The sequence below is a fragment of the Actinia tenebrosa genome, unplaced genomic scaffold (assembly GCF_029948245.1).
Source record: "Actinia tenebrosa isolate PJP-AT-01 unplaced genomic scaffold, QUT_ActTen_1.0 PGA_scaffold13__45_contigs__length_12533684, whole genome shotgun sequence".
NCBI lineage: Eukaryota > Metazoa > Cnidaria > Anthozoa > Actiniaria > Actiniidae > Actinia > Actinia tenebrosa.
The window spans coordinates 9,797,091-9,820,765 of NW_028292573.1; the positions used below are offsets into that span (position 1 = coordinate 9,797,091).

General features: G+C 38.3%; 2 protein-coding genes and 1 long non-coding RNA gene across 3 annotated transcripts in view; all 3 read left to right on the plus strand.

Annotated features, from left to right (window-relative positions):
- LOC116292275 (uncharacterized) overlaps positions 1-7,803 on the plus strand; it is an 8,473-nt gene extending 670 nt beyond the window's left edge. Inside the window, exons 2-6 of the mRNA XM_089028703.1 lie at positions 2,185-2,259; positions 3,274-3,594; positions 5,977-6,180; positions 6,568-6,653; positions 7,146-7,803. Coding sequence (XP_088884829.1) covers positions 2,185-2,259; positions 3,274-3,594; positions 5,977-6,180; positions 6,568-6,653; positions 7,146-7,149 — 690 coding nt within the window. The 3' untranslated portion in view covers positions 7,150-7,803. The remainder of the gene's footprint in view (positions 1-2,184; positions 2,260-3,273; positions 3,595-5,976; positions 6,181-6,567; positions 6,654-7,145) is intronic.
- Positions 7,804-10,611: 2,808 nt separating this feature from the next.
- On the plus strand, positions 10,612-22,424 carry LOC148911792 (uncharacterized). The gene is made up of 4 exons (XM_089028704.1): positions 10,612-10,777; positions 20,141-20,206; positions 20,497-20,778; positions 21,554-22,424. Exons 2-4 carry the CDS (start codon positions 20,144-20,146, stop codon positions 21,782-21,784), a joined length of 576 nt encoding a protein of 191 aa, XP_088884830.1. The 5' UTR covers positions 10,612-10,777; positions 20,141-20,143; the 3' UTR covers positions 21,785-22,424.
- On the plus strand, positions 12,112-20,132 carry LOC148911793 (uncharacterized). Its single transcript, XR_016119529.1, has 3 exons — positions 12,112-14,441; positions 15,299-15,407; positions 19,560-20,132. It is a non-coding gene; the product is annotated as an uncharacterized LOC148911793 (long non-coding RNA).
- Positions 22,425-23,675: the final 1,251 nt, after the last annotated feature.

Below are 23,675 nucleotides of genomic sequence, written 5' to 3' on the forward strand. Positions count from 1 at the left end.
TGCGCATCAAATGTTTAACCCGTCTTATGCACTATACGTTTTCACTAAATCGCATAAGTCGATTACCTTCAAAATGTTCCTTTTTAAACTAGATACAGAGTAAAACTAAATGAGCAATGACTTTTGTGAATATATAGCTCTGAAATATTAATTTCGGCCGTATGAAATCCATTGTTTAGTTTTGAAGTAGATTATGCACTATATTTAAATAATCTCAAATATCTCATAATTAGCTTGATAGATTTTTTCAAAAATCCCTACAAATGGAGGCATCTAGTATATAATTATGTGGTACGAAGCATTTTAGTGTTGAACGCTCTGCAAGGCTAAAATTATTTTCTGAACGAAAACAAATATTTCATCATAATCACGTGTTATGACGTCCGATCTCATTAAAAATTGCATCAAACATTAATTCAATCTTTATGTGACTTATGTGCAAAAAAGATTTGCAATCGGATAAAACACGTTTATGCACCAGCGCTCCAAAAGTGGAAGGTAGCGGTCAAGCGTGAGGGGGTCCAGCCACCTTAACGAGGGTACGGAAAGGGTAAATGGGAGCTGGGATTTTATGTTTTACATTTATAGCTACACTTTCATAACCTATATGTTTTTGATTATGAAATAAATACCTGGGCGTTTGGAATATTGAGTCGATCAGCAATGCACAGTTCCTAAAACTATACAGAATTTATTTGTAAACACTTTCTCAGAAAGAAAAATCTAAACAAACCTCCACATGGCTGTAGATTTCGATCAAACTCGGAACACGAGTAAAAAAATGTTCAGTTGAAAGGACCTCTGTTTGTGTTCTCAAGGAGTTTATACTTACAAGTTACGCTCGCTAAAAAATACAATTTTGACCACCTTAAGGAATATATTTACATTAGTAGCAAGATCTTTTTCGGCATCTATTTCACATGTCCAGACCCTGGTTGGGACGGTTTACTAGTATCAGAGTCCCTTAGAATCTAAAGGAGAAGTAAAAATAAGTTGCAAAATTTCGAACGACAGTGTGTAAAGCCATTTGTAGGCAGAGCGTTTATGCCATAATCATCAAAAAACTCAATCTGGAACTCCGAATCCAGTTCTGGGATCCGGATTTTGGCATAAGTAATTAGCTTGTGGTGCAACTGACATTTCAAAAGCATGCACTTTCGCACGGCTCGCTTTAAGATCAAAATTAATCATTAAAAACGTAAATACAGGCTAATATTTGCTCAAAACCTCTCTCATAGTTGCTCTACATTTTATGATTTATCAATATTTTTTAATAAATCACCATTTTTTCGAAGAAAAATTAAAGGAGATCAAAATGCTTCGAACGGCAAATATCAAACCCCAGAATGTACAACAAGCTAATTACGTATGTCAAAATCCGGATCCCGGAACTGGAATTGGAGATCCAGATTGAGTTTGATGAGTATGGCAATGGAGCATCGCTAGCTAGCTGCCCTCTCATAACCACTTGACAACATAGTGACATTGATTGACATCTGGTACATGATAATTGATTGGACTATGGACGGGAACCCTATATAGCAGATACCCGCAAAGGTCTCTTGGGTAAGTTCCTGAAGACCCCTGGGTAACTATTTTGCAACTTTGCCATTTTGTCACAGAGAAAAAAAAACATAAAAAAAACCAATGAAAAACAAAGGCATTTTATCGCTGTTATACCACAGGTATCCCAGCAAAAATATTTAAAAAACTATTACGCGTTGCATTTTAACACTCGTGCGGCGGAGCCTAGGCACAAGTAAAAATATGGACTAATAATTCAATTTGATTGACTACTTTTCCTTCCTCATCGTCGATTTCAAGCAGTAGGTCTAGTTGTTATGATTATGCCAGATTTTTATGTTTCCAAATGTTTGAAAAAAGACTGAAAACAATTTAAGTCAGAAAGAAAATGGTTAGCTAGATTGAAATGGCGGGAAACTGGTTTGGTGTAAAAGTTATAGTTCTCTTTGAAACGGAGCCACAATTTCTATAGTCAAGAAATTTTAACCTGATACCCCCACAGGAGAAAGCAGAGTATATTTCTTATACCACATTGCTATTCTAATGCCTTTCAAATATATGAATAATAAAGCTTGATTGATGACATGTTTTAGAGTTGACCATGAATAATACAAAGCTTGTTACTAATGCTATAACAGAAGTAAAATTTTCTTTTTACAGTTCTTGGTGACTGGGATTCTTGGATGCTTTGCCACTAAGCGCATTCCAAACAGTACAAGACCGAAAGCACCCTTGGTAAGTAGAATACCTTGTTATCTCAGTCTGTAATTCCCCCCCCCCCCCCCCTTAATTCATGTGCACATTCCCAGTGTATTCCAATGCAGGCCAATTTGAAGGACAAAACAAAACAAAACAATAAATAAAAGAATTTTACCAACTTAAGAATCAAAACCTAATTACTGAGCTGTTTAGGAAATCACTAAAAGGGGTCTATATCTTACAGTGAGGAGGACACTCAAACCACAGAAAGGGGTCTATATCTTACAGTGAGGAGGACACTCAAACCACAGAAAGGGGTCTATATCTCACAGTGAGGACACTCAAACCACAGAAAGGGGTCTATATCTTACAGTGAGGAGGATACTCACTGTACTCCAACCACCAAAAGGGGTTTATATCCTACAGTGAGGAGGATACTCAAACCACAGAAAGGTGTCTATATCTTACAGTGAGGAGGACACTCAAACCACAGAAAGTGGTCTATATCTTACAGTGAGGAGGACACTCAAACCACAGAAAGGGGTCTATATCTTACAGTGAGGAGGACACTCAAACCACAGAAAGGGATCAATATCTTACATTGAGAAGGACACTCAACCACTTTGAGTTTTTTTGCAACATTTAAAAGATGCTTACTGTACAGTAAATCATCCATTGAGTCAGGCAATTGGAAATAAGAATTATTTTGATCACTTGGTGTAAATGAACTCAGTGGTTTATTTTAAAGCGTTTGGAACATAATACAAAGTTCAGAAATAATAACAAAAATAAGCTTGGAGTGTTCACGGTCTGAGTATCCTCACTGTAACTGTGGCTACAGCCTTGTATTACTAAGGCTTGATGCCACAACTAGGTTTTGAAAAGTTTATAACTTGAAGTTTGCAATGTGAATCTTGCAAGTTTAACAAGTGAAGAACCCTTGTCCCTGAGCTGACATATGACAGCCTTAAGAAAATGTTTGCAGCCTTTTTATAATAATGATGATTATTACAAAACATAAATATCAAACTGTGTTTTTTCTTTCTAAAGGTTGGCACCTACTTGGCATTCTCCATTGTGGGAACTGTTTTTGCTGGAACGATGATAATTTGCTATGGCATGGGAATGGCCTTTCTGCTGGGTGGGAGATCATGCTCTTATAAGACATATACAGTACGCAGGTGTGAGGCGGGATTTGGATGTACATGGCACACAGTGTCTGTAGCTGATAAATGCCGAGCAAGTGTTGGATTGGGTGCCATGATCATCATCTTTGCCATTTTTGAGTTTGGTGTTGGTATCTGGTCTTCCATCTGCTGTTGTATGGGTTATGATGGCTGTTGCTGTGACACATCTACTCCACAACAAATGGTAAGTAATACTAAAACATTGCATATAGTCTCCTCACCCCAGACTCTGAGTTAGCTTATAAGAGCATCATTTTAGGTTAATCATTTAAGATTTTTTTTACTGTTTTGCTTACTGTTTTGGGGGCTGTAATGGAAGTTACTCCTCAAATTCTAAACGGGGGGCATCGATACATCTGAAATTGCACTGTTCTTGGCTGGCCCAATCTTAAAGACTACTAATTAAGTACCAAAATGGGGCTTTAGATATTATAATAGTGTGCACAAAAATACGTTTAATGCCTTACTCCTTGATATCAAATCAATCAAGGAGCCTAAAAGGTTAACAAAAAAGGAAGCACCATGTTAAGTGCTTATAAACAGCCTGTGTCATGCTATTGTCTAATTGACTTGTATTTCATGTATTATTAGTAGTGTTTATGGATATATTTCTTTGTTTGTTGTTTTTTTTAACAGGGCTCTCTTTAAACTAGCTCTGCTAAGTAAGATATCCCTGTATAAATTCTGTCGAAACAAACAAACAAGCGTTTCCATATTACTTGCATGGTTTTTGTTCCATATACTCAGTTTTCTCAAGGTTGCATGCGCATCCAATCTCGACGGGCCACAAAACTGAAAAACGCAAATTCAGTACCAGCCAGTTTTATATATAATCAAAGGTCCTTAGGAGAACTCGTGGATACTTGTTGCACTTTTCGAATATTTAGATTGGTCTTCCTGTGCCCTCAGCTTGTTGACATTCTCAAAGGATTCCAAATACTTCGCTCGATTTAATATTTTGAATACTCAATTTATCTAGTAAGATGAGTAATCGTCCTTTTTATTTTCCTTTTAACACCTAGTTCTTCGCTATTTTGTTGAGTTTGAAAGCGATTTCTGTGATGAAATTAATTGTCTGAACTTCGACTACGACTTCGATAGAGTCAACTGAGTCAAGTATAGAGTATAATTGAAAAAGATTTATTTGAAAACGCTTTCTCTGTTTTTAATTTCAAAGGCGGGCTGTGTGTTTTATTCCAGCAAACATTCGACCTACGAGCTCAAAAACTAAATATACAAGATAATCGGTCGATCGGGACGACAAACATAAAGCGTTGCGTTATGCGTGTTGATTTACATTACTACTTATCTTGACCTTCAATGGTCACGGCTCCTACATTTGTTTCGGATGAAACTATTTATTTACACTGTGAACTGAGCAATTATTTTATAGAAATGCGTTTATAAATGCTATTTATTTTGCCTTCATCCAAGTCGGTAAATTAATGATTATTTATTGTAGCGAATTCTCGTTAGACCTTCGCACATTTCAACATACAATCTGAGCATTGCTTCGACTGTTTGTAATCTTGTAATGCGTGGCGATCAATCTACTTTTTATTCAGAACGGCTTATTTAAATGACAAAACTGGCCGAACTTCCTTCAAAACTCCATTGGAATTGGTCTTTTTTTCGTCTTTTGTTATTTTTTCTACGATCTACGTATACATCTACATTGATTTAGTAAATACAACTGTTGATCAGTAATAATAAGGCTTCTCTCGATCGAGTTTATGAAATTTTATTGCTGAATACCGCCGTGACTTTGAGCTGTCCCTATGGAAAATAAAGTCCTCCAGAGCTTGAAATCAGACTCTCTTCTTGAGTTCTAATTAATTTTTTCGATAAGCCGGCTCGATCTACGAGTCTCAGTCTGAAATCGAAATGTTGACGTCGTACCTAATAAGCGTTTTTGTTTACTTTTTTAAAATACATCAGAAAAAAAGGTCTAACTCATTGAAATTTTATTTCAGGTGTAAATCGTATAATTTTACTTCAACTTGCATCTTTCCTTGATTCTTTTAATATAAATAATTCGAAGATAAAACTATGTGCGAGTGTGCGCATGCACAGTGGGCCCCCACGGCGTCTACAAGTGCTAGAAACGTATCTCACATGGAACATGAGCATTTCGTTTCCTCATATAAAATAACAAAGTAATCTATATGGTATAAGAGCTTTGTGCTTGCTAGTGTCGTGTACCATTCGTAATCAAATGACGTAAGACGATCGCTAAACGTTTGATTATCGATCTGCTAACATCTTAGTGAGCGAGTGAGACATTTGCATATTCAGACCCATCACAATAACTCGTTTCTACGCTTCGCGTATCCACGAGTTAAAAAGGAGAATAATCGATTTGATAAATCTTATCTTATCAAAAAATCTCATAGAAATGACTTGTATGATAATTCTAATTCTAAAGCTCCTGTTCTGGAATCATGACAATTTTCTTAAATTTTGATGAGCGTGCAACCTTAAGAAAAAGGTCTATTGTTAATGTATATGAAGATATACATGTATATGTACCTTTTATACACGTAGTCTTTTTGTTTCTGTTCCTCAGCACCAAGGACAGATTGTCTACCTTCAAACACAAGGAGGTCCTGTTGCTGCTTATGTCATGACCCAGGGACCTAATGGGATGCCTGTGGCTGTCCCAGCAATGACTGGAGCACCTGTCCATCCAGTACCAAACCAGTCTGCGGTTGGACAAGGGTATATGATGGAGAATCCAGCAGGTGCACAAGCTATGACACCTACACAACAGGTGAGAATTTACCTGAACACACATAAAGATACATCTATTTCGATATTAGTTATACTTGAAATGTTTGTCACAGTATGTCAAAATTATATATGTCAATATTTAGTAAAAAGTCAAATTTTGAGCTCTTAACATTAATTTTGACATACAGCAGAAATGTTTGAGACATACATTGACGCATATTAAATATTTTGCTGTGATTATAATAAAGTAAAAATATGACAAGAGGTTGATTAGCAATTTTATGCTATGTCCCTGATATGTCTTGATGTCTTGATGTCAGTTAATGTGGAGAAATGCACTGGATGACAAGCTCTTAAAATTTAATTTTATATTTAATGAATCTCTCCCATGTTCTATATTTTGACCATGCTGATTATGATACCCCAGGTACAGGGTTTTCCAACCTCCACCGCCCAGCAACCAGTAGTGACAACTCAACAGGCATCCAATGCTTCCACCACTGGCAATAAAGTGTAAGTTATAAATATTTTGAGTCAGTTATTCCATAGTAAAGGAGCAGAATGGTTGGGAAACCTTTTTTTTTAATTAATGCTTTATTATTATTCTACATAACATCACATTACTTTACATTGGGAAACCTATTGTTCCAGGTTTTTGTTTGACTTTATCCATTGTTGAACATGCACAGAGAAGGAAAGGTTGTTACATTTTGTAGTCATTCATTTATTCAGCCATCCCAGTCAATCATTCAGATTAGCCAACCAACCATCCATCCATCTGTCCATCCATGTATCCATCCATCCATTCGTCCATCCATGTATCCATCCATCCATCCATGTATCCATCCATTCATCTTTCCATCCATCCATCCATCCATTCATCCATGTCATTTCATATATCCATCCATGCCATTCCTTCTATCCATCCATGCTGTGCCATCCATCCATAGGGTAGCTTTTGCATCCATTGCCTGAAAATAATGCCTTTCTTTTGTAAAATTTTAGGTAACTCCAGCTTCAGTGTCTGATATACTCTTGATAAAGAAAAAGACATTTTTCAATGTTTAACACATGGTTTTAGACTCAGTTTATAGCTTAGAATATCATTTAACACTATTAACCGAGAGTGTTAAACACTTTAAAGTTAAATTTTTAGAACCCTTATTAAGTCAAAGACAAGACAAGACAAAGTAAAAATTACAAATAAGACGGTCTAGCAGGTCGAACGTTAAAGTATCATATTTGTCATTGATGTTTACTTTTATATAAGTTTTTTAAAGCTATAAGCTTCGTCATCTTCTAAAGTTGCGCATTTATTTTTTTCTTGGTTAAAAAGGCAGTCAAACTGCAAACTTTTATTGTAAACTGCAGACTCGTAATGATTAATATAGATAAGCTTAAATAAAGAGCATTTAAGAAGTGTGATTAGTACCGTATTTACCTTTTTGTCTTGGTTCTGCTGAGGGAGTTTCGTATTTCACAGTTACTGACTTACTTTGGCTTGGAGAGATTGTTGTAGTTGAAGCAGCCATAGAGATTATTTCCAGCCTTCTTTTACTTGTTAAACTATTTCAGTCACTTTGTAGTTGGAGTTTTGCCATTTAAAGTGAAGGAAAAGTGAGCATATCCTACGAATCTGAAAGAAATAAAAGTTGGCAAAATGGCCTCGCGTTCTGTCTCTGACTTCCAGGCGGTGCATGCACAGGTCAAAGGTGACTAATATCAGTGACGTCAGAGGGCGTGTTTTAATAGGTGGGTCCGCCAAGTACCTTCAAAGTAAGAGTTACAAAGTAGTTTTGTAAAATTTAGTATATGACAATCAAGTGTGGAAATCTGAGACTAGATATGATGTTAGGAGGCTAAATAAAAGCTAAGTCGATCCCTCCCCGTCAATGCCCGATTTGGGATCCCTGTGAGTTTTATATTAATTTTGTTTTAAGATTCACAGCTCAAAGCGAGTCATGAGTGAATAGTTTAATTCTGATTCGGAAACAGACTTTCACATCAATCAAATTTACAACAGTCGTGGCTAGAACTTTTGACCAAGCATTAAGGACGCCAAAAATCCAGCCATCTTATGCTGTGCCTGTTGTTCTGTAAAACTAGTCAGCAGACTATTCCTTTCTGTTAATAGTATAACAACTAGCTATTTTCATGCAATCATGGTAGCTCTGATGGCAACTACCCTGACTTCAGTTCCTCCCCCTGAACCAGCAGTGTAATATTTTCCTACGTTTCTACAATGGAAATTATGATTAATTGGTTTAATTTTATGAACGCAAGAGTCGAGAGTTCAGACATTTTTTAATCTATGTACTAATAGTGCGACTACACCAACCAAGGCCACCACGACAAATTTTCATACAAATTAGCCAATCACGATTGAGTATTTAAATAATAGAATCGTACAAATTTACCTATTTTCCTCTTAAAAATCATATATTTTACTTTATACGCATGTGTGTATGATCAGAAGTGGACAATTCACTAATCCATCTGTTATGCAGAGTTAACATGTGAGTTGGGAAATTGACTTGAAATTCGTTTGGGTGGCTTTGGTTGATGTAGTCGGACTGTCAGAGCTTCAGTTGTAATACTGTATACATGCTAGGAAGGGATAGAACCATACGTATCCTCTTGGACGTATTGGAGGGCTTCTACAGAACACAAAAGAGACTGCAGCGGCTACGATGATTTCGAGGCCCCGGTACAAAAATACACGGACAACCAATAGTACAGCAGGGGGTGCACAAAAAGGTACAAAAATACACTCTTCTAGGGGGCGGTGGGTTGGGGCCCCCCTTAGTTCAGTCTTTTCTTGTCCGAGACGTGCTTCTCTATGCAGGGGGTGCACAAAAAAAAGGTTGTCGAAAATGGTTGTCGAAACGATGTACAAAAATATACTCTTCTAAACGTCTGGTTCTTTAATCTTGTATGCACCATAGATCACTACAGTAACAGGATACGCGACTTCATAGAACATCATGTCGATGCCTACCAATGCTCCAGGCCTGGTGTTTTTGTTAAGGACGAAAAGCCCCTGCTTGCCCGACGCCCGGATAGGGTTGCGACCCTTTTCTATTGCCCATTGGCCATCAGAGTACTTTATGAACGTTAGTTGCAGCCGGTAATCACCTTCGGGCATTAAATCTATTATCTGTTGAGCTCTATCTTCATCCATGATTTCTTCTACGTTTCCTTCTGTAATATAAATGTCGTGAAGGCAAAGTCGGCGTCTAGCCGATCTAAGACTTGAGTTCGCAACTTTCTGACCGTCTTGTTTTGAATGCTTGTGATGGCGTCCATCTATATCTAGGAAATATTTTAACCTTCGTTTGTGACACTTTTTCAGCAAAAAAACTTCTTTCCTTATATATAATAGTACTCTGGGGCACCGATAAAACCCGCAGAGAGCTTTTCAAATCGAATTACGCGGGCAACACCCAGACCTACCTTACGGGCAATACCCGCGGGGGACCTTCGTACGCGAGGGCGGGTAGTACCCGCTTAATTCCGGGGGGTGACCGCGAGTCCCCCTTATTGCTGCTAAGTTTAGGTCTAGTTTTCGAGAAAATAAGCGGTAAACGATTTCCATGATGTCACCATTACGTCAAAACGAGAAGGCCGCTTTAAACTAATTTATCACTTTTGAAACCTTTAATCCTTTCCTGACATTGTGTGAAAAGCACTTGCAGATCGAGTTATTCAAGACGAAGTTGTAGCCGTTTCAATGCGGCTAGGTGTGCCAGACCAAAACTACCCACAGCCTCCTTAAGAATGAAAAACATCATCATTTTACTAAAAAATAGAAAACTACGATGCAAGTATAAGAAAATACTGTCAAAAGCAGGACCTACATTTATCTGTTTACATAGAATTGCTACAACTGAATTTAATATATAGAATGGAAAATAAAATATATTCACAGAGAAGGTAATAAGAGAACCAAAATTCTCTAGCAAGACATAATATATCTATAAAACAAAGGCTATTATTGTCAGGTGATGTTGAATTGAATCTAGGTCCCTTGAATTTCTATAGTGGTTATCTTTAATAAGAGAACCAAAATTTTCTAGCAAGAAATAATATATTTATAAAACAAAGGCTATTATTGTCAGGTGATGTTGAATAGAATCCAGGTCCCTTGATGGGCAATTCTATTGAAAATATTTCATTTAGTAACCCAGACTTTGTATTGTCTATAGAATACTTAGATTTAGATTACGATCATTAGATGTAGGTTGAGGAGGCAATTGTTTATTCAAGTCATCATATTGAAATCAGAGCTACAGGATATTTGACAGACAATCCTGAACGTTTCATAAAAAGTGTTGTAGATATACCTTGGTCACAGTATTTATCTAATATAATATTTTCCGACTTTTCATTTATAGCACTAGCCACATGCAGTCTTAGACTGCGTATTTTTCAATCTATGAATATAAGATTCGCATAACAAGAGACCATGAAAGACAGATGTCCTCCCTGTTCTTCATTCCGGCAGGCGCCTTCATATCCTTTTCCCTGATCTTTGGCATCCTATTTTAGATTGGTTAAAGGGAAAAGCTTCCTCTCCTCTTGAACTAGTATTGCTGTTTTCGTGGCATCTTGGTTATACTTCTTTGTTGGCACTCATAGTAAGTACTCGCAACAAGTTAAGTTTAAGAAAGAATTCTTTTCGTATTCAAGCAGTGAGCACCAAAAGCTAGGCTGTTGTACAAGGCTAAAATCTTGTTATTCAGAAAGTTTAACTTGTTTGGAAGCGGAGATGACCGATGAAAGTGGAATCAAAGTGTTAACCCAAAGCAAAATTTTAATCGAAAAAGAGGTTTAGGCCTTCATTTGCTTATTTCCCTTATATTTTCTATAAAAAAGCCTGACAAAGCAACATTCTAACACAAATGCAACAAAACATCTTTGTACAATTGAAAATATCGCTTCAAATAGGCATTTTATCATAGTATATCAGTTTCTAACTGTTTGAAAAAGGTTTCGAGTGTTAATCCAAAAAGAAAATTGGGATCAAAACTCATACGAAAGTCTAGTTTTTGGCACTTTTTGCCATGATTGCTCATTATTGAAAAAAATTTCCTCTTAATAACAGTACGTAAAAAAACGTTTTAACTTTGTCTCAAGAGAAGATAGTTATGTTGACTTTCCCTCAATTGTAGACAGACTAGATTATACTCAGGATGATTTTCAGAATGAGTCATAATATAATTCTGCTATCTATAAATTATCATTTCTTGATTTTCAATTTTAGTCTTCGTCTAGTATCATTTTTCATTTTTCGCTTTTCCCTCCGTGTTTCTTTATTATTGTAATTAATTTGTCACGTTTTCTTAAAACTGATAAAACTCATTAGAACAATAAACCACGAACAAGCAAAGTAGTACCTGTTCATTTATAGTTCACTGAAAAACGAATAAAAGTCAAAGATTTTAAATCCTTGCCCCATACCCTGCACGTCACTAAAACCAAAAGCTTGGGGCTAAAAATAGCATACAGTAAACTAAGCAACGAGGTTTTGCGAAGGGATACAGCCCTCGTTCACCAAAATGAGAATTACAACACCCAGTATAGTTTTGGTCTTGATAACCTTAATTCATATGTGTCAGTCTAACTAGAAAATTGAAGAATAGAATTTTTAAGGGTGTACTTAGATTGAACTATGGTCTGTTGTATAATCCCCACCTCATTCGTGATTCTTTATTTTGTCTGATTTGTATATTATTTTGTATATTATCATATCTTCATTTGGAGGCAAAGCTTTGTTAATAAAAAATAAAATAAAATAAAATGATAACATTCCGTTAGTATCTTCCGCAGCCGTCATTAGTTAATGACGAGTAAGACTGTCTAAGACTGAGTAACACGCTGCAAAATGAAATACACCTACTTGCAAGAACGTTGTCATACGAAAATTGAAAATTAGACAAAAGGTACACTTACCTTGCAGGATAATTCAGGGGTGGATCCAGGGTTTGGACATGAGTAGTTTACTCTGACAGACCAATCAATTTATACCCAACCCACCATACCCCTAATAGTTATAAACTACCTAAAAGGATACATCTAGCATACCATGCTGTCTGCAGTCAAGATCCTTGTACAGATTTATCTCAGTTGAAGAATCTAGCACATCAAAGGACATCATGTGAAAAAATGACATCAAAAGTATTAGTATGTAAAAGTACAATGCAAAATATATGCTATTAAAGGAAAAGTGGCATGGCAGCAAATTGAATACTTTATGAAAAATAGAGAACATACAGTCACAATATCATACATGTACTAGCAAATTATACAAAATGAATACATTACCTTATTTAGATTGAGGTGTTCCACTAGATGAGTTCATTGCTGAGTTCAGTTGAGAATATGTAAAGACCATTCAAGCTTAATTAAAACCCAGTGAATAATATTATAGATTTCAGAAAAGAATAAGTTTTTAAAAATTCCACCTTGTTCCTGTACTGTTCCCCATCAGTTTAAGGATTAAAAATCAGATAATTATTAATCCAGATGGAACATAACTCACAAGTACTCTAAGAGCACTGGTGGTCAAAAAAATATTATATAAAATATTACTGTAAGATATTCTCCATTCTCATTCGTCTAGGATTTAAAGTAGCAAATAAATCTATTATTTCCTCAAGATCTAAGTCCATGTCTCTGTGGGAATGCATCAGTGCCAGTTCATTCATTCTGTCTTGGGCCATAGTATTTCTTAAGTAGTTCTTAAGATTACGGAGGGTTGAAATGGACCTGAAAATTTCCTGATAGACTAGCATTTGTTGGGTCATCATCGCGTTGACCCCGGAGAGCTATGTTGTTTCGCCCACAGAAAATTATCGTTTCAAACAAAGACTTAAGGACCGTCCTATTTCTATCGATTTGCTGTTGAATAATATTATTCAACTGCTGATCTACTGGGACCGCTTGCTGCCTCATTGTTTTCAAAAAGTTATCCATGGCAATTACAGCAAAATTGTGCATCTCACATTTACCGCTGGCGTGTTTTGTAAGTCTCGAAGCCGCTGAAGTCCAACATGTGAGTGGTGACTTCAACAACTTGTCTAATTTATGAGCATTTCTACCAGATTCTACTCCAAACAAAACACACGGAAAACAAAATGCTCCATCGAGATATTTAGAGTATGCAAGCCAGGGATATCTTCTAAGCCATTCAAAGACAAACTTACGAGGCTTTCTATTTTCTATTGACACTGGGAAATCAAAAATCTCACCTGGTTTCCACACATTCTCAATGAACCCCAGCTTATCTTGTGGTGATGAAGAGCCAATTTCTTTTAAAGTACAAGCCAATGTCGAAAGGAGAACAGTCCTCCCTCCTGCAAATCGGGTCGCCACGCATTGTAGAATATTCTTTACTTCAAAATCCTTCGTTCAAACTACAGCAAGTCTATGACTCTAATCATAAGAACGAAAGAGACCCAACGGGGGTAGGCCTAGCTTTTTATAGTTTTGCTGGTAGTTTATGAGGTAGTTTGCAAAGTAGATAGCCAATCAGAAAAGGGTTTGAGTGGTTTCCAAAACAATCAATGTGTTTCCAGCCAATCAGAGAAGTCTTTGAGTAGTTTACGATTATCACACCGGCCTAGCTCTACAACTACGCACGCTCACTCCCTGAGGTTCTATTTGACAAAGGCTGTTTTCCGATCGTTTTCCGATAGCATTCCGATGCGTACCGACGGAGATATCCGAAACCCGAAACTTTTTGCGGGAATCGGTAAGAAATCGGCAGAAATGACGAGATTACTCATTTTTGTTTGACTTTTCTTTAATTAATTAACTGAAAAACAACCAAGTGAGTCGTTTCTAGTAGTTGCTAGAATAATGTAATACACATATTTTGTCATTATTTAGAAAGAAATGTGTAGCTTTGAAAAAAATTGAGTAGTTTACGGAAATCACGTAAACTACCCTGGATCCACCCTTGATAATTGTAATTCTCTGAGCCATACGGAACATTATGACCTTATTATGCGTACTTTCTTGCGCATGCGCAAGGCGCCCACGTTTTAAAGATCCATTATTATGCAAATTAAGAGACAAGGTATATAACCACGTGCAGAGCCAAGACCAAGCCTCTTCTTTCTTTGTGTAAATGTGAGGAAGGAAAAGCATTTGGCATCAAACATGATCAGGGTGGGTCAAGAGGACTACCATGAGTGCCAAGTACGGTAGTAAAGCTAAAGCCAGGTAATCATAACACCGGGTGGGAAAATAAGGTCATAATGTTCCGTATGGCTCAGAGAATTACAATTATCCTGCAAGGTAAGTGTACCTTTTGTCTAATTTTCAATTCTCTTTCACCATACTCCATATTATGCCCTTATTATGCGTGTTCGAAGAATGATGCCAAATGATAAATAGCATAAGACATATGTGATTTGCATTTCATCATCTATTACTTTTATTAGATTGCAAATGTTGAGATTCTTGTAATCTGAAATCTGAATTCTTACAACGAATTGTATAGTTAAACTAGTCTTATGAAAGGACTAAATTCGCGAATGATTGATCGCTTCGAACAATAGGTTTATTATAGAACCTGTTGAACGTATTGACTGAAGACCAGTCTGCATGTTTGAGAATATCTACTAGTGATGCTCCCTTGAAAAGGGCATTGGACGTCGCTGCACTTCTGAAGCTATGAGCTTTGTAAATTGACGTGTCTATTGAAGCGTTATGCAAAACTAGTTTAAGCCAACGAGCTATAGTAGCAGAACCGACTGCCTTATGGGGCTTGATATATGAAATAAATAATTGGTTTACTACAGATTGTCCTGCGAAACGCAGGGGCTGCGATTCTTTGATATAGGAGAGTAAATGTGCTTTCGGGCACAAGTCTAAGTCTTCAGCGAAAGCAGCAATTTCAACACGTAAATTAGGTTTGCCTGGACGTGAAGTCTTGAGGCGGTCTTTTACGACGAACACGATTTTGTCATCGAGAACTTTCATGTCTGAAAGGTTAAGGCTGTGAAGAGATTGGCATCTTTGGGCCGTAGACAAGGCGACTAGAGTGACAACTTTAAGGGTCAAGTCTTTCAATTTAAGTGACGAACACGGTGACATTGAAGATTTTAAATAGGCGGTAACAATACTAACGTCCCAAGTTGTATTGTATTTAGATTTCGGAGGCCTTCCCATGAAGATTCCCTTCATGAATCGTGAGACCAAGTAATGTGATCCAATTGCACGACCAGATACTGATTCAATAGTGGCAGATATGGCTGAACGGTAGGTGTTGACTGTACTATACATTTTACCGTCATTGTAAACTTTGTAGAGGAAGTTCAGAAATTCTTCTATAGGAGCTTGAAAAGGATCCAGCGATTTTGAACTGCACCAGCTACACCAGGATCGCCAGGCTGAACTATATTGTTTTTCAGTTCCTTTGGACCATGATTGGCAGATAACTTCGGCAGGCCCTGCTGAAATTCCCTGACTGCTGAGCTTTTGCCTGATATAGTCCAAGCGGCTAACTGGAGTTGGTTTCGTAATGGATGTAGATGATTGTTGTGGCGCAAAATAAGCAAGTTCGGCCACTTGGGGAGTAGGATGGGTCGAGCGATTGACATCTCTAACATTGTCGGGTACCAGGATTGAGAAGGCCACACAGGTGTGATTATCAGGAGACGAGGAATCTTGTCCGCTCGTGCATGCACTAGAACTCTGGGTATTAGGCTAAAAGGAGGAAAAGCATATCCATTTAAGTCGTGCCATCTTAACGAGAAGGCATCACACGCATAAGCGTCGGGGTCGGGCGACCACGAAACAAAGCGTTCTAGCTTTGTATTTAGGCGGGACGCAAACAAGTCAATATCTGGGTTAAACGTGGTTTGGGTTAGCCAACCAAATACGGTAGGGTGAAGGCTCCATTCAGTTCTGTCATTAAAGTGACGAGAATTAAAATCAGCTTTTTGGTTATTTAGGCCCGGAACGTGCACCGCAGAGATTACAATATCCTTTGAAATGCACCATTGCCACATCTCTCGAGCCAAACTGTTAAGGGAGGGAGATTTAATTCCACCCATGTTATTGATGTAAAAAACAGCTGTTGTATTATCAATGCGCAGCTGGACATGAACTGAGCGGCGCTCACGAACAAAACACTGAAGAGCGAAAAAAGCTGCAAGTGTTTCAAGGTAATTAATGTGTAGGTCAGTTTCATTCACTGACCAGAGTCCACCGCTGTTGCGTGACTCGCAAAATGCACCCCAACCCAGTTTGCTCGCGTCACTATCAATTGTGACGTCTGGTGGAGGGGACACAATGGGGAGACCATTGTGGACAGCAATATTGTCAATAATCCAATGGAGATCTGAACGAGCTTGAACACTTAATGAAGTTTTGTCCTCATAAGACGCCCCGAAGGAAATCAATTGTGATTTACACATTTCAATAGAGCGATAAAAAAGGCGTAGATATTTGACAGCGCGAAAGGCTGAAACCAAGAGTCCTGAAAACCTGGGCGACTTCGCGGATGGAAGGCGAAGGGTTATCCAAAATCCGTTTACTATAGGAAATAATTTTGTCGACCTTCTCTTCGGAGAGAGAAATAGTCATCTGAATTGAGTTTAACTCAAATCCGAGAAAAGACCTTGTTGTAGATGGCTCGAGATAGGACTTGGTAGTGTTGATAATATAACCCAGGCTAGTTAACAGTTCGCAAACTTGATGGGTGTGACTAAGGCATTGGTACTTAGATGCGCCTATGACGAGGGTATCGTCAATGTAGTACACAATACGTATACCCTTCGCTCTTAAATAAGCATACACAGGTTTCAGGATTTTGGTAAAAGTCCGTGGAGCTAGACTATAGCCAAAAGGAAGACATGTAAATTCGTAGAGCAAATTATCCCAGGAAAAACGCAAATATTTGCGGTCTTGAGGGTTTATAGGTATGCTGAAATACGCATCCTTAAGGTCAATAGTGGCCATGAAATCTCCTGGGTGTAATAGATGCTTTACGAAGTCGATGCTTTCCATCTTAAAGCGAATCTTACGAACGTATTCGTTTAAAGGTTTAAGATTGATAACTGGTCTAAGATCACCTGTCTTTTTCGGTACCAGAAACAAAGTAGAGATAAACTCGTTAGGGCAATGATTAGTCTCTACAATAGCTCCTTTAGAGCATAACTTCTGGATTTCAGATTGGATTAACACGCACTCATCTGAGGGTAAAGAGCGTTGTTTTGGGGCTCTGAATTGCTTCGGGATTGACTCGAATTCGAGTCGATAACCCTTGACTGATTGCAAAATCCAGCAATCAGAAGTGATCTTAGACCATTCATCAATCTTGAGAGCTAAGTTGCCGGCCATTGTACAACTTGTTATAGAAGGTGTGACACTTACATTGGTCACTTGTCCTTGTATGAATCTTGTGTTTTGGTTTAAGGTTTGTTCTGGTTGAACGGGCGGCGTCGTGGTTTGTAGCTCTCGTAGTTGTCGCGATTGTCCCGAGCAGATGAACTCGGGTTTCTTCGGGATAAAAAATGATCCCTAGGCTTGTAGTTTTCGCGTTTGCGTTTTCGATTGCCTCCACTTCGATCATTTCCTGTAATTTTTGTGGCAATCCTGTTCGCTTTAGAGATGTCGTCTACATTCTTTGACAGGTCGTCGCCAAAGAGAAGCTCCGAGATTGGAGTGGATGGTGCACACAATGATTTATAACCTTTGCCTAGCTCGGGTTTAAGATGTTCTCGGCGCTTTAATGACATTTGGTAACCGGCATTGCCGATGAAAGAAATGGCCTCGGACAACGAGCCCACAAGATCTTTAGGATTCAGTAGCTCTTTCTTTTTCTTGGCTTGAATCACAGTTTCAGTAAGTGAAACTATTACCTGGGCAGTCTTGACAACAGATTTTTGCACCTCTTGAAGTCCTAAGTCGGCCGTTTTGGCCCTGTGGGACAATTCGTTCCAAAGTGGAGTATTTACTCGTGGAACGCACAATAGCCCGCAATTTTCGGGAGTGCGATATTTATCCACAAGAGGTTTCATTCTATCCTCCATTGGCTTCGAGGTGAACGATTCGTTCACTCGTTTGGCTAGGAAATCTAGCACTTTAGGACCTTTCGTTTCGTTAACATCACAAATCGACGGTGGAAATTCAGACTCTTCGGGATCCGCTTGTGAGTCAGAATCATCACTCGAAAGGTCATCGACTAGTGGATCACTAGGGTCAAACTCTTTACTAGAACTTTTTGGATCGTGTCCCGAGTCGGGAACAGAACTTGAACGTTCGATAAGCTGAGTCAGCTCATAGTTAATAGAGGAGAATGGTTATGAAACCTATTGTTATATGTCTTTGTTCACTTTTTTCAAGCGTGGCCGTGCAAAATCCTTTGTTTTACTATTGTTTTACCATTGTTGGCAATGGTTGAGCGAACAGACAAAAATCTTTCTTTTCGCTGCTAGTTCAAAATACTTAAAAACTTATGAGAGATATTTCAATATTCCTTATCATAATCCCATAGACAAAGCTTATGTTAACTTATTTTGCATTTTCGGACGAGCATAAATCAAACATTGTGCACGGTCAAGACCGGTTCAACATCAAAAGCGAACAAAGACAGATAACAATAGGTTTCTTAACCATTCCCCTCTATTAACTATGGTCAGCTTGTCAATTTTTGAAGACATCTCATCAATTCCCAGATGATGATGCAGTTGGAGCAAAGTATCCTTCTTGAACAGAGCCGAGTCGGCTCGTATTGAAATATCTGGAGTATCATCCATCTCTTCATCGAAGAGCAAAGACTCATCTTCCTCGGCAACTTTCTTTCGTTTTGGAGAAGAGGACTTACTGGTGTTCTGCTTGTCAGTAGACATACTCATCGGCTGACAAAATATATACAGAATAAAGACAAAAATGGTTTAGGAAAAACTCGCTTAAGTGAAACGAAGCGAGAGCAAAACGAGGGCTTACCTAGTGCGATAGCACGAAGAAAGAAGAGGCTTGGTCTTGGCTCTGCACGTGGTTATATACCTTGTCTCTTAATTTGCATAATAATGGATCTTTAAAACGTGGGCGCCTTGCGCATGCGCAAGAAAGTACGCATAATAAGGGCATAATATGGAGTATGGTGAAAGAGAATAGAACATTAGTGATTTAGTGGGATAGGAATTATATTAAAAAACAAAAGAAGATCACTGAAGCTGAACTTTTTCTATTGTCATTTAATGTATTCCTTTCTCCCTAAATTACTAATGTTCTAATATCGTATGACAACGTTCTTGCAAGTAGGTGTATATACACAGCCAAACAACGTAGTTTCCTTTGAGAATGGAATACGAAGCATTACCTTTAGTATAGTACACTCAACAAAATTACTCGACTCTGATTGGTCGAGAGGAGTACGATTATAGCGTTAATTGTACTCCGTAGGACTACCGAATTAAGTCGCTATGGAAACACAGCCAAAACGATGTCAACAGCGGGAAAAAAAAGAAAAAAAGAAAAAAGAAAAAAAACCGTAAAAACGGTGAGTGAACTATAAACAAAAAATCGCACGATTTTCTCGTACAATTTGGAATTAATAGACACTCGTAATGTTTTGAAAATTCTTTAATTGCGCCTAAAGGCTCGTGCAATTACAAGAACTTTCAAAACATTACTCGTGTCTATTAATTCCAAATTGTACGAGAAAATCGTGCGATTTTTTGTTTATGGTTCACTCAACAAAATTTCAGTAAAAAAATGCGAAGCGACGACGTTCATCTTTGTCTATTTGGCGGCCGATTTTCAGTCCATCGCGCAACTGAAATGCATAAAAAAGATTAGTTTTTACAAACTAATAATTTGCGGATACAAAAATTTCCGGATACCTGTGGACGGGGCCTTAGTCTCAGATCAGATCTCAGATCTCTGACCGACAATGTTTTTTGAAACAGGTGTAGAAATGCAACTGCAGAAATGAGATATCGGCTTTTAAGTTAATTATATGGATTATATGTCTTTACATCCAGGCCATGATCACTGGGTGCATTGGTTGTTGTGCAAGTGGTCACCGTGCCCACCGCGACATGTGTCAAGTAAGTTATTATAATTCATTGAATGTTGTCTATCTGCACATTTGTATTATTGCTCATTGTAATAACGGAATGTGCTATTCCCTTTCTACGAATCAGCACACTTATGACTTTTCCAGATCCTCGCATACATGGCATACTTTCAGTCCTTCGCCAGCTTTCTCTTCCAGTCCTTTGTCCTGTCCCCACTTAACTTGTGCGCTGAGTCTCCCCCCGTCTCACTTTACCTATGTATCTTGCATCACACCTTTACTGTCCAGCTAGGTATTTTAAAATGTCTTGCTTTATAACAGATCGTCACACTGTTCATATTTTCACTGATTGTTGCTGGACTATCGGCCTACGCAATCTACGACTTCAGCATCATAATATCCGCTACGATGTTATCAATAAAGCTAAAAGGCGACACGTGCACGGATGGTTTTTGCAAGAGAATATTTGTTGCCATAGAAGGCTCACTTTTGGGCTTAGCCATACTGGTTTTTCTTTTGTCTTCGTGGGCCATAATATGCTGCCTTGCTTCATTCTGCTGCCATACAGAGGTTGAACCAGAGCCTGTGCCAGCACGACAACAAGTAAGTTGAAAAAGCAAAATATTTGCAGGTAGAATATAATTTGTCATCAAATTAATTAACTCTGTTGCAGTATAGAGGATAACACTTGACAGAAATTCAGGTGTTCAAAAAACTCGTGGTCCTATTTTTACTTCTCTAGTTAGTTAGGGACGGGACCGCCATTTACGTGGTCAACCGAGACACGTGAAGGTCTATAACCATTTGTAGATACAAAGACAGCACCTTCTCAGTTAGTTATTTTAAGACCCTGAGTGTTCGTCCGGCCTTACGCTTGAATCACGGCCTCTCGCACAACAGACCGACGCTCTTACCAACTGAGCTAAACGGGTGGCGGTCATTATCAAACTTTACGTAGCCATCCGAGCCTCGGAGAAGTTCTAGCCATTGCTTGTAATTTCTAGAGCAAAAGGCAACATCTACTGCTCAGATATATTTTAAGTCTCTGTTGGCCTGGCTGGGGCTTGAACCCACGAACGTTCGCACTATAGTGCGGTACCTAATCAACAGATCGAACCTACTGGGAGAAGGTTACCTGACCTGCAAATATTAAAGTCGCTGATTCAAAATGCCATTACATTTTACGCCAAACGAACAGAGGTCAACGTGAGTTGAGTTGATTCTTCATGTATGGGAACGAGAGGTTCTATTTTCGTCCCTCAAAACCCAACACGTACTAAATTTCAATTGGATAAAGTGAACAAAGATTCAGTTAATAAGAATATCGATAATATTGTTATTGTATTATATATAAAAGGTAATTTTTTCTGTTTTATAGATGATGGGTGGTCAGCAGGGGGTCATGATGCAGGGTACAGCAATGGTACCCATGATGAGAGCCGATACCATGCACTTTATGGCACAACCTAACCCTGTCATGGTGCAAGCTGTTCCTGTAATGCCGTCAAGCCAGCAAGGACACGTGGCACCTGTCAATCAGGAACTCCAACAGCCAAGTCAATCCACGCCAATGCAAGTGGTTGGTAGTCTAGTTGTGTGCGACTTGTGATGAAACAGTTGCTTGAAGTCAGCACGTTGTTCAGGCCACGTTCTTGAACTTGTTGTGTGTAACTCATGATAGACTAGGCGTGAATGTAGGACTTTGAAGAAAGGACAAAGGTCCTTAAAGCGTCTTAGAATCAACGACTTAGTGTGAACCCCAGTCATTGTTTTTTAGGGAAAGAAACACTAAAAAAATGGGGAAGAGGTCATGGAGATCTTCCACTCTAACATATTAGCCGCTGTTCCTACAGAGGACCACATTATAATGACATAAAGACTTTCCAGGTCTAAATTTATTCATGGTTGTAGTGGTTTTTTGCAGCAGTTACTAAGTTATCTTTTTGTGTAAGATGAAATCAAGGGCGTATCGCTCACCCCGTTCAATCCTTGGAAGGTCCCAAGATATATTAAAACATATTTAGGAGTATAATAAACCTTGACATCTTCAAGATACACCACGCAAATCATATATAAAAATATAATTTTACCATTGAACCATTCACTTCGGGTAAAATCAATATCGAATATCTTGTATCTTGGGTAGGTGCAATTTAATGATACGGTACGGCGCATGCTCATTACGTGAAACAAATTGTACATATCTACGTTAAAGTAACTTAATAAAATGAACCAGAAATATGATCAAAGACTACTGACTACTGTTTACTAGGTCGATTGATTTAGATGTAGAGGCTGCTAACAATGCGCTTGAAGTGTGTAAGAGGTCCACATATACCATAAAGGAGATCGACCGTCGAGTCTGAGGTGAATTTACGTGCCCATACAATAATTTGACTAAAAACACCAGGTTCTTTATGATTGGACCGAAACTGGCGAAAAAATCATAATCCTTCCCGGCTTATCATTATCAGTTTCCGCACTTTCTTCAGACCTCCCCAATTTTCTTACAACCGATCCCACATGGAAAGGAGTGTCCGTGGGTACTTAGTCATTAGCGATATGAAGAGCTTTTAGGTTTGCTGGTCATAGCAAGGGGTTAATCATCTACGGTCTAGGGGCCGACTAACCTCTCCCTTAGGCTTTAGGCGTCAATGACGTCCGAGGACGTGTTTGAATACTGTGGGTTCGCCAAGCCCCTTGAAGAGTAAGGGGTGCGATGCGGTTTTGGAAAACATAGTACAGTATATGAAGATCAAGAGTGGAAATTTGGGACTTGTTAGGAAAATGCTAGGAGGCTAAAGCTTAGTCTATCCCTCCCAATCAATGCCCGATTTGGGATCCCTTAGAGTTTTAATTTTGTTTTAAAGATGACATTCACAGCTCAAAGCGAATGAATCAGTGAATAGCCAGTTTGATTCTCATTCCAAGAAAGACTGTCAGCGACAATCAAATTAACCGAATTTAGCTAGAATGTTTGACCAAAGGACGCCAAAAATCCAGCCATCTTAGGCAGTGCCTGCTGTTGTTGTGCTGTAAAACTACTATAGCAGATTATTCTTCTCTGTTGTTATTTCCATAGGAATATCATATCACGGGAGCTCTGATAGCAACTACCTCGATTTCTCCTCCTGAACCCCCAGGATAATTTCGGTACTTTTTTCACACGTTTGTGCAATACAAATTAAATGCTTTACTCCGTTTATAAACGCAAGAGTCGAGAGTTCAGACAGTTATCTATGTTTGTCAGCTTTAGTTGACAAACTAATGCAAGGTTTGACGTAATATTACTTGAATAGAGAGTTTTAGATTGACTTTTTTTCTCCCCGCGAACGGCAAACGTGACCACGTTTTCATAGTTTTCGTGTATTTTACTTTACGTTTTACAAACCTTCTCACCAAGCGCAAATACTCTTTTGTTTTTCTACTACTTGGACCTTTTTGCGATTCTTTTTCAGTAATTTAAAAGAATTTTTTACTGGTCAACTGACGTTTCACGT

Bases quoted from the DNA above. Each gene is read 5' to 3' on its own strand.
- LOC148911792 (XM_089028704.1), top strand. From the start codon at position 20,144: ATGATCACTGGGTGCATTGGTTGTTGTGCAAGTGGTCACCGTGCCCAC. The intron at 20,207-20,496 runs GTAAGTTATTAT...GCTTTATAACAG, and splicing joins CCCACCGCGACATGTGTCAA to ATCGTCACACTGTTCATATT. The intron at 20,779-21,553 runs GTAAGTTGAAAA...TCTGTTTTATAG, and splicing joins CTGTGCCAGCACGACAACAA to ATGATGGGTGGTCAGCAGGG.